Here is a 12,564-nt window from a genome sequence, read left to right on the forward strand (position 1 = left end):
TTAAATGACATCGACGAGAAGGTAAAATTGATGTTGCTTGCTTTGTTCCAGGGAAAGATTGGTGTCACGGGCGCAAAGGAAGAAACTGGACCAAAAGGAGATGAGGTATGGTGGCATTTTATGTTTTTATTTTCCAGTGTACAAACACCAACTGATCAACCGCTGAATATTCTACACCATTCAATGATCCACCTTGTCATGGTGATGTGAGCCCTTCTGGACCCACGTCAGCGTTTCACGGCTCACCGCCTGGTGCTCTTTCTCTCCATATTGTGCACTTCTCTTGTCTGCGTTCCACAGCTCACTGCCTGGTGCTCTTTCTCTCCATCTTGTGCACTTGTCTGTGTTGCACAGCTCACCGCCTGGTGCTCTTTCTCTCCATATTATGCACTTCTCTTGTCTGCGTTCCACAGCTCACCGCCTGGTGCTCTTTCTCTCCATCTTGTGCACTTGTCTGTGTTGCACAGCTCACTGCCTGGTGCTCTTTCTCTCCATATTGTGCACTTTTCTTGTCTGCGTTCCACAGCTCACTGCCTGGTGCTCTTTCTCTCCATCTTGTGCACTTGTCTGTGTTGCACAGCTCACCGCCTGGTGCTGTTTCTCTCCATATTATGCACTTCTCTTGTCTGCGTTCCACAGCTCACCGCCTGGTGCTCTTTCTCTCCATATTATGCACTTCTCTTGTCTGCGTTCCACAGCTCACTGCCTGGTGCTCTTTCTCTCCATCTTGTGCACTTGTCTGTGTTGCACAGCTCACCGCCTGGTGCTCTTTCTCTCCATATTATGCACTTCTCTTGTCTGCGTTCCACAGCTCACCGCCTGGTGCTCTTTCTCTCCATATTGTGCACTTTTCTTGTCTGCGTTCCACAGCTCACCGCCTGGTGCTCTTTCTCTCCATCTTGTGCACTTGTCTGTGTTGCACAGCTCACCGCCTGGTGCTCTTTCTCTCCATCTTGTGCACTTGTCTGTGTTGCACAGCTCACTGCCTGGTGCTCTTTCTCTCCATATTGTGCACTTTTCTTGTCTGCGTTCCACAGCTCACTGCCTGGTGCTCTTTCTCTCCATCTTGTGCACTTGTCTGTGTTGCACAGCTCACTGCCTGGTGCTCTTTCTCTCCATATTGTGCACTTTTCTTGTCTGCGTTCCACAGCTCACTGCCTGGTGCTCTTTCTCTCCATCTTGTGCACTTGTCTGTGTTGCACAGCTCACTGCCTGGTGCTCTTTCTCTCCATATTATGCACTTCTCTTGTCTGCGTTCCACAGCTCACCGCCTGGTGCTCTTTCTCTCCATCTTGTGCACTTGTCTGTGTTGCACAGCTCACTGCCTGGTGCTCTTTCTCTCCATATTGTGCACTTTTCTTGTCTGCGTTCCACAGCTCACTGCCTGGTGCTCTTTCTCTCCATCTTGTGCACTTGTCTGTGTTGCACAGCTCACCGCCTGGTGCTGTTTCTCTCCATATTATGCACTTCTCTTGTCTGCGTTCCACAGCTCACCGCCTGGTGCTCTTTCTCTCCATCTTGTGCACTTGTCTGTGTTGCACAGCTCACTGCCTGGTGCTCTTTCTCTCCATCTTGTGCACTTCTCTTGTCTGCGTTCCACAGCTCACCGCCTGGTGCTCTTTCTCTCCATCTTGTGCACTTGTCTGTGTTGCACAGCTCACCGCCTGGTGCTCTTTCTCTCCATATTATGCACTTCTCTTGTCTGCGTTCCACAGCTCACCGCCTGGTGCTCTTTCTCTCCATCTTGTGCACTTGTCTGTGTTGCACAGCTCACCGCCTGGTGCTCTTTCTCTCCATCTTGTGCACTTGTCTGTGTTGCACAGCTCACCGCCTGGTGCTCTTTCTCTCCATATTGTGCACTTCTCTTGTCTGCATTCCACAGCTCACCACCTGGTGCTCTTTCTCTCCATCTTGTGCACTTGTCTGTGTTCCACAGCTCACCGCCTGGTGCTCTTTCTCTCCATATTGTGCACTTCTCTTGTCTGCGTTCCACAGCTCACTGCCTGGTGCTCTTTCTTACCATCTTGTGCACTTGTTTGTGTCCACGGCTCACCACCTGGTGCTCCTTCTCCCCATCTTGTGCACTTGCCTGTGTTCCACAGCTCACCGCCTTGTGCTCTTTCTCTCCATATTGTGCACTTCTCTTGTCAGTGTTCCACAGCTCACCGCCTGGTGCTCTTTCTCACCATCTTGTGCACTTCTCTTGTCTGTGTTCCACAGCTCACCGCCTGGTGCTCTTTCTAACCATCTTGTGTACTTCTCTTGTCTGCGTTCCACGGCTCACCGCCTGGTGCTCTTTCTCTCCATATTGTGCACTTGTCTGTGTTGCACAGCTCACCACCTGATGCTCTTTCTCACCATCTTGTGCACTTGTTTGTGTCCACGGCTCACCACCTGGTGCTCTTTCTCTCCATCTTGTGCACTTATCTTGTCTGCGTTCCATGGCTCACCTCCTGGTGCTATTTCCCTCCATCTTGTGCACTTTTCTTGTCTGCGTTCCACAGCTCACCACCTGGTGCTATTTCTCACCATCGTATCACCATGATGCAGTTTCTTTTATTGTCTCATTTCTTCTATTTGCACTTCTAACTCATTATCCTCCCATCTTGTCATTACCATCCTCTATTCTGCAATAATTTATATTACCCATCTCGATCGCCATGTTGGATCTCTATGTGAAATCCCAGTGTTTCACAGGCAAGGCAAGGTCCTCTGATGGACGTTAAACTGGGCATCCCATCTGCCAGAATTAGTTGGTGGATGTCAAAGATCCCATTGTGTCCTTTACCAAGAGTAGTTGAGTTATCGCCGGCACCCTGAACAAATTCCAAATTGCTGAACACTCAGCCGAGGATCCTGTGGCTGAGTCGTGAGACATCCAGGATTGCGACCCAATCCAAGAAACTGCTTTAGCAGAACCGATGCTCTGTAGAGAGAATGGTTAATAATAATAATGATAATAATAATAATAATAATAATAATAATAATGTTATCATTCCTCCTCAGTTTCCTCTTTTTGCATTGAAATGCACCCCACCCATTCATCCCATTCATTCCATATTTTCAGATAAACGACAATAAGCACAATTACTGATCATTACCAAGACCATCAACTTGCATTCATGAGTTCTGATTCTGATGTGCCATACTCTATTACAGAGCGCCGGTGTTGCCCAAGCAGTTTCTTGACAAGGGTGGTTTGCCATTTCCTTCCCAGCAGGAGTTAGGGCAAGAATTTGGTCACGGTGCCGGCGATAACTCAGCTACTCTTCGTGAAGAACACCATTGGACCCCTTAATGTCCACCAACTAATGTCACTAGATGGGATGCCCAGCTTAACGTCCATCTGAGGGATGTCACACACATTGTTGAATCACTCTACCTGTGAAACACCAGGATGGCAGTTTATAGGTGCATTGAGATTCAAACCCAGGCTAGATATCTTAGAGGCGAGTGTGCGTACCTCTAGGCCGTCCTACCAGCCCCCATTTAAGAGTATTTCACTTCATATTGGCCTTTACACATCTGTAAATCTTCTGACAGTATTCTCAGTTTTGTTCTCTTGATTTAAGTGGCGTAACTAATTTTGTTGATTGGCACAATAAAGCATTTGGAAACAAGAGTGGCATTCGGTAGAGAGCTATCTACCAGGCTGAACAGTTTATGCTTTGTATCCCACTGATAGACCAGATCTGAATCCGGATCTGAACCAAAATCGAATCAGCTTGTCATTGTCACCCAATGGTGAAGAATCGCTTAAGAAAAAAAAAGAAAAAAAGTAATCATTTCATCCTTGTCACATACCCAACCTCTCCACCAAATCTCGTCTGAATCCATCCACAACTTTTAGAGATATCTTGTTCACAGACAAACAGACATAGTGGCGGAGGTAACAACACAGGGGTTTTTTTTTGTTTTTTTTGTATACTGAATCGAGGCTCGTGAAAGAGCTAACATTTATTTCACAAACAAATCAACCAGACAAACAAAATATACAAAAAGAGGGAGCGGAAGACAAGATGGGGAGAGAAGGGGAAGCACACAACCACAACATTTGAGAGCAGGGAGAAGTGTGGGAGGGAGAGGGCTTGGGGGCAGGAGGCGTGGGAAGGGGGGGGGGGGTGGGAGAAGTATAAAACACAAGGGGACCGAAATTAGCGGGGGTAGAAAAGATCAAGGTTTTGGATGGGGGAGGATAAGAGATGGTGGTGAACAGCTGTTTTAAAGACCTGGAGGGTGGAGTGGGATTGAAGAGAGTGAGGGAGTTTGTTCCAGAGGCAGGAGAAAAGAGGAATGAAGGAGTGAAGGTGAGCAGAAAGTCTTGATTTTGGCAGTTTAACCATAAGAGGGTTGCAGGCAGATCTTGTGCGACCTGTAGGAATATTTGGGGGACAGAGCCCAGAGAGGGCTGGGGGGGCAAGGCCAGAGAGGAGTCGGTAGAAGACGGAAAGACCACCAACCTGCCTGCGGTGAGTGAGTGAAAGGCCCTTGGAGTTAGCTTCATCGCAGGAGATTCCAATGATTCTGAACGCTTTGGTTTCAACAGCGTGAAGACGGGCGAGGTGTGAGGCAGGAGCACCAGACCAGAGGGGAGAGCAGTATTCCATAGAGCTGCGGATGAAAGCCTTGTATGTGTTGAGGAGCTCAGGTGTGCCAAGGAAGGACTTCGCACGACGGAGGATGCCCAGTCGGCGACTGGCTTTGGAGGCCAGATTTGAAATGTGGTTTTCCCAGGAAAGATCATGGCAGATAGTGAGACCCAAAAGCTTGAGTGACAGAACTTCTTGGAGAGGATTATTCAGAAAGTGGATGGGAGGATTTTCCAGTCGGTCTTTTCGGAGAGACATCGTAAGAGTGTGAGATTTATCAGGATTGAAAGACATGTTCCACTTGTTTGCCCAGTCTGTGATTTTGTCCAGGTCTGCAGAGAGTGAGGAGGCTGCAGACTGCCGATCTGAGGGATGAGGAATGGAGCGACAGAGAGTAGAGTCGTCAGCAAAGAGATAGAGAGGATTTTCAAGAGAGTCAGAGAGGGTGAAATCATAACAGAAAGACATGCCGGATCTGGTCAGCAAAATCTAGTTTTGATGAACTGCAACGATGCACGGATGAGCCAACATCCAACACGCTCACACCAAGGACCGGAAGTCCCAATGTTTTCTTATTTTTACCTCCGCCACGAAGGTGGATGGAGGTTATGTTTTCACACCTGTCTGTTTGTCTGTCTGTGAACAAGATATCTCAAAAAGTTGTGGACGGATTTGGAAGAAATTTTGCAGAGAAGTAGTTTATGTGACAAGAACAAAATGATTAGATTTTGGTGAAGATCCGGATTCGGATCCGGCTACTTGAATTTTTTAAAGTGATTCTTCAGGCCAAAAATAGGGCCAAAATAGGGAGATAGGGCCAAAAACGATATATAGCAGGATATCTCAAAAGTTATGAACGGATTTGGACGAAACTTGGTGGAGAGGTTGGGTGTGTGAGAATGACTAATCATTTCGATTTTGGTGAAGATCTGAATATGGATTTGGCTGCAATAATTATTTAATTGTTAAGTGATTCTTCACCATTGACAGATCGGGTGAAAAGCGATATACAACATGATATAAAAAAATTTATGGACGAGTTATGAATAAACTTGGTGGATGAGTTGGTTTGGTGACAAGAACAAGCCGATTAGATTTTGGTTCAGGTCCGAATCCAGATCCAGCCTATCAGTGGGATCCAAAACGTAAACTCTTCAGCCTGGCGGAGGTATTATATGCGCTCTACCGAGTGCTGCTCTAGTAGTTGCTTTAACTCCTTCCTCACACCTGGCTCGTCTTCATGCTGTTGAAACCAAAGCTTTCAGGATCATTGGAATTTCCTGCGATGAAGCTAACTCTGAGGGCCTTTCACTCACTCACCGCAGGCAGGTTGGTGGTCTCTAAAGCCCTTCATAACCTGGCCCCATCCTACCTGGCTGACCTCCTCTCCAGACACACTCCCACCCGCAACCTCCGCTCTGCTGGTACCAACCTCCTGACCCCCTCCATCCGGACCAAATTCAGATCCTGGGGGGACAGGGCCTTCTCCATCGCTGCTCCCACCCTGTGGAACTCACTACCTCACACCATCAGAGACTCCTCCTCACTCACCACATTCAAAACATCACGAAAGACCCACCTGTTCAACGCTGCATTCAACATTCAACCCACAGCATTTAACCCCTGACTATCTCTTCTCCCTCTCCCTCCTTTTGCTTTAAATATTTCCCTATTGATTCTTGTCTTTTTGCAATTGTTGTTTTCATGTATTGTTATGCATTATGTTTTCCACTCTGTCAAAGCGCCTTTGGGCTACTTGAAAAGCGCTATACAAAATAAATGAATTATTATTATTATATTATTATTATTATAACTGGAGCTTTTAGCTTTAGGTTTAGCTGTAACGACAAAATTTGAATCTCAAGCATTTAATTTTGTTACATTAACTTCATCACAGCCTGATAAAAGTTTGTCATGCCCATGTTGTTAACGGTATGTAAAAATGCATACATGTGTTTTTCTTCGAGTGAGAGGAAGATGGTTTTCATGATATTTTGTATTTCCACAGGGAAACGAGGGAAAGCCTGGAGATATTGGAATCCATGGATTTGAAGGTGCAAAGGTATAAACCAACCTCACTAACACATTTAAAACTTTCACTCAATATTTGTAAGGAGCCCTGAACTAAACTTTTCTACACTCGCCGTTACTTGTGAAACCAAGAATCACCCGCATTATCCTTCATTATTCACTCCTTTCTCCAACCTCTTTCTCTTTAACTTCACTTCTCCACCTAAACCCCTGCCTCTCCTCGCTGTAAAGGGAGAGGCGCCATATACTTCCTTCCTAACTCCAGGCTTCCTCCCAAGATCGCTTCCCCAACAACTCTTCCTGCGGAAATGTTTCTTGAATCGTAACATTGAGAATACCTGAATATTGTTAATGAGAATTGTAAGGGTTATAAAAATTAGGGTAAGGATTCTGTTAATTAGGTAAAAATTAGGTAAAAAATACTTTGCCACAATTTCCTCCATTCCTCCTTGTTTGTAAGAATTAGCTTTGGAATGATTCAGTTGATGTCATTAAAATTTTGGGCATGGCATTTAATTAATTTAATAAAACCAAACCATCTAATTACTTATCACTTAACCATGCTTACAGAACACTTCTGTGGTGTTGTGATTGTCCTTATTACAACTCTATCATGTTCAATAAATATAAAGCAACGCAGGGGCAGGAAAGGCTTTACTACTCACCTTGCATGTTTTCAAACCCAATCCTTCCAATGACATAATTCCATCTCCACAATACCATGCAACACTTGTTATGCATCCCAGTTATAGCTAAGATCTGCCAGCCCTGGATTTGCCAGCACTGGATCTGCCAGCCCTTGATTTGCTAGCCCTGGATCTGCCAGCCCTGGATCTGCCAGCCCTGGATTTGCCAGCCCTGGATCTGCCAGCCCTGGATTTGCTAGCGCTGGATCTGCCAGCTCTGGATTTGCTAGCCCTGGATCTGCCAACGTTGGATTTGCCAGCACTGGATCTGCCAGCCCTGGATTTGCTAGCCCTGGATCTGCCAGCCCTGGATTTGCCAGCCCTGGATCTGCCAGCCCTGGATTTGCTAGCGCTGGATCTGCCAGCCCTGGATTTGCCAGCCCTGGATTTGCCAGCCCTGGATTTGCCAGCCCTGGATCTGCCAGCCCTGGATTTGCTAGCGCTGGATCTGCCAGCCCTGGATTTGCTAGCGCTGGATCTGCCAGCCCTGGATTTGCTAGCCCTGGATCTGCCAGCCATGGATTTGCTAGCCCTGGATCTGCAGCCCTGGATTTGCCAGCCCTGGATCTGCCAGCCCTGGGTTTGCTAGCGCTGGATCTGCCAGCCCTGGATTTGCCAGCCCTGGATCTGCCAACGCTGGATTTGCCAGCACTGGATCTGCCAGCCCTTGATTTGCTAGCCCTGGATCTGCCAGCCCTGGATTTGCTAGCCCTGGATCTGCCAGCCCTGGATTTGCCAGCCCTGGATCTGCAAGCCCTGGATTTGCTAGCGCTGGATCTGCCAGCTCTGGATTTGCTAGCCCTGGATCTGCCAGCCCTGGATCTGTCAACCCTGGATCTGCTCTGCCAGCCCTGGATCTGCCAGCCCTGGATCTGCCAGCACTGAATCTGCCAGCACTGGATCTTTCAGCCTATTTGCTCTATATTAAACCCTCTCTAATGCAGCTCTATTATTTCTATAAGTGACCATGACTGAACACTAGATTAAAAATATCACCAACATAATCCAGACTTCCATACACTCAATACAATATACCGACCTAACCCAAACTTCCATACAATCAATACAATATACCTACCTAACCCAGACTTCCATACAATCAATACAATATACCTACCTAACCCAGACTTCCATACACTCAATACAATATACCTCACCCAGACCTCCATACAATCAATACAATATATCTACCTAACCCAGACGTCCATACAATCAATACAATATACCTCACCCAGACTTCCATACAATCAATACAATATACCGACCTAACCCAAACTTCCATACAATCAATACAATATACCTACCTCACCCAGACTTCCATACAATCAATACAATATATCTACCGAACCCAGACTTCCATACAATCAATACAATATACCTCATCCAGACTTCCATACAATCAATACAATATACTTACCTAACCCAGACTTCCATACAATCAATACAATATACCTCATCCAGACTTCCATACAATCAATACAATATACTTACCTAACCCAGACTTCCATACAATCAATACAATATACCTACCTAACCCAGACTTCCATACAATCAATACAATATACCTACCGAACCCAGACTTCCATACAATCAATACAATATACCTACTGAACTCAGACTTCCATACAATCAATACAATATACCTACCGAACTCAGACTTCCATATAATCAATGCAATATACCTACCTAACCCAGACTTCCATACAATCAATACAATATACCTACCTAACCCAGACTTCCATACAATCAATACAATATACCTACCGAACTCAGACTTCCATACAATCAATACAATATACCTCACCCAGACTTCCATACAATCAATACAACATACCTACCGAACTCAGACTTCCATACAATCAATACAATATACCTACCTAACCCAGACTTCCATACAATCAATACAATATACCTACCGAACTCAGAATTCCATACAATCAATACAATATACCTCACCCAGACTTCCATACAATCAATACAATATATCTACCTAACCCAGACTTCCATACAATCAATACGAGATACCTACCTAACCCAGACCTCCATATAATCAATGCAATATACCGACCTAACCCAGACTTCCATACAATCAATACAATATATCTACCGAACCCAGACATCCATACAATCGATACAATATATCTACCTAACCCAGACTTCCATACAATCAATACAATGTACCTACCTAACCCAGACTTCCATACAATCAATACCATATACCAACCGAACTCAGACTTCCATACAATCAATACAATATACCTCACCCAGACTTCCATACAATCAATACCATACACCTACCTAACCCAGACTTCCATACAATCAATACAATATACCTACCGAACTCAGACTTCCATACAATCAATACAATATACCTACCTAACCCAGACTTCCATACAATCAATACAATATACCTACCGAACTCAGACTTCCATACAATCAATACAATATACCTCACCCAGACTTCCATACAATCAATACCATACACCTACCTAACCCAGACTTCCATACAATCAATACAATATACCTACCTAACCCAGACTTCCATACAATCAATACAATATATCTACCTAACCCAGACTTCCATACAATCAATACAATATACCTACCTAACCCAGACTTCCATACAATCAATACAATATACCGACCTAACCCAGACTTCCATACAATCAATACAATATACCGACCTAACCCAGACTTCCATACAATCAATACAATATGCCGACCTAACCCAGACTTCCATACAATCAATACAATATATCTACCTAACCCAGACTTCCATACAATCAATACAATATATCTACCTAACCCAGACTTCCATGCAATCAATACAATATACCTACCTAACCCAGACTTCCATACAATCAATACAATATACCGACCTAACCCAGACTTCCATACAATCAATACAATATACCGACCTAACCCAGACTTCCATACAATCAATACAATATGCCGACCTAACCCAGACTTCCATACAATCAATACAATATATCTACCTAACCAAGACTTCCATACAATCAATACAATATGCCGACCTAACCCAGACTTCCATACAATCAATACAATATACCGACCTAACCCAGACTTCCATACAATCAATACAATATATATACCTAACCCAGACTTCCATACAATCAATACAATATGCCGACCTAACCCAGACTTCCATACAATCAATACAATATGCCGACCTAACCCAGACTTCCAGACAATCAATACAATATACCGACCTAACCCAGACTTCCATACAATCAATACAATATACCGACCTAACCCAGACTTCCATACAATCAATACAATATACCGACCTAACCCAGACTTCCATACAATCAATACAATATATCTACCTAACCCAGACTTCCATACAATCAATACAATATGCCGACCTAACCCAGACTTCCATACAATCAATACAATATACCGACCTAACCCAGACTTCCAGACAATCAATACTATATATATACCTAACCCAGACTTCCATACAATCAATACAATATATCTACCTAACCCAGACTTCCATACAATCAATACAATATACCTACCTAACCCAGACTTCCATACAATCAATACAATATACCGACCTAACCCAGACTTCCATACAATCAATACAATATACCGACCTAACCCAGACTTCCATACAATCAATACAATATGCCGACCTAACCCAGACTTCCATACAATCAATACAATATATCTACCTAACCCAGACTTCCATACAATCAATACAATATATCTACCTAACCCAGACTTCCATGCAATCAATACAATATACCTACCTCACCCAGACTTCCATACAATCAATACAATATACCGACCTAACCCAGACTTCCATACAATCAATACAATATACCGACCTAACCCAGACTTCCATACAATCAATACAATATGCCGACCTAACCCAGACTTCCATACAATCAATACAATATATCTACCTAACCAAGACTTCCATACAATCAATACAATATGCCGACCTAACCCAGACTTCCATACAATCAATACAATATACCGACCTAACCCAGACTTCCATACAATCAATACAATATATATACCTAACCCAGACTTCCATACAATCAATACAATATGCCGACCTAACCCAGACTTCCATACAATCAATACAATATGCCGACCTAACCCAGACTTCCAGACAATCAATACAATATACCGACCTAACCCAGACTTCCATACAATCAATACAATATACCGACCTAACCCAGACTTCCATACAATCAATACAATATACCGACCTAACCCAGACTTCCATACAATCAATACAATATATCTACCTAACCCAGACTTCCATACAATCAATACAATATGCCGACCTAACCCAGACTTCCATACAATCAATACAATATACCGACCTAACCCAGACTTCCATACAATCAATACTATATATATACCTAACCCAGACTTCCATACAATCAATACAATATATCTACCTAACCCAGACTTCCATACAATCAATACAATATGCCGACCTAACCCAGACTTCCATACAATCAATACAATATATCTACCTAACCAAGACTTCCATACAATCAATACAATTTGCCGACCTAACCCAGACTTCCATACAATCAATACAATATACCGACCTAACCCAGACTTCCATACAATCAATACAATATATATACCTAACCCAGACTTCCATACAATCAATACAATATGCCGACCTAACCCAGACTTCCATACAATCAATACAATATGCCGACCTAACCCAGACTTCCATACAATCAATACAATATACCGACCTAACCCAGACTTCCATACAATCAATACAATATACCGACCTAACCCAGACTTCCATACAATCAATACAATATACCGACCTAACCCAGACTTCCATACAATCAATACAATATACCTCACCCAGACTTCCATACAATCAATACAATATGCTGACCTAACCCAGACTTCCATACAATCAATACAATATACCGACCTAACCCAGACTTCCATACAATCAATACAATATACCGACCTAACCCAGACTTCCATACAATCAATACAATATATCTACCTAACCCAGACTTCCATACAATCAATACAATATGCCGACCTAACCCAGACTTCCATACAATCAATACAATATACCGACCTAACCCAGACTTCCATACAATCAATACAATATGCTGACCTAACCCAGACTTCCATACAATCAATACTATATATATACCTAACCCAGACTTCCATACAATCAATACAATATATCTACCTAACCCAGACTTCCATACAATCAATACAATATGCCGACCTAA

General features: G+C 43.7%; 1 protein-coding gene across 1 annotated transcript in view; it reads left to right on the forward strand.

Annotated features, from left to right (window-relative positions):
* Nucleotides 1-12,564, forward strand: part of LOC137436111 (uncharacterized) — a 74,354-nt gene that overhangs the window by 15,772 nt on the left and 46,018 nt on the right. Inside the window, exons 8-9 of the mRNA XM_078786261.1 lie at nt 52-105; nt 6,598-6,651. Of these exons, the coding sequence (XP_078642387.1) occupies nt 52-105; nt 6,598-6,651 (108 nt within the window). The remainder of the gene's footprint in view (nt 1-51; nt 106-6,597; nt 6,652-12,564) is intronic.

This window comes from Myxine glutinosa, chromosome 11, assembly GCF_964187855.1.
Source record: "Myxine glutinosa chromosome 11, kmMyxGlut1.1, whole genome shotgun sequence".
NCBI classification, from domain to species: domain Eukaryota; kingdom Metazoa; phylum Chordata; class Myxini; order Myxiniformes; family Myxinidae; genus Myxine; species Myxine glutinosa.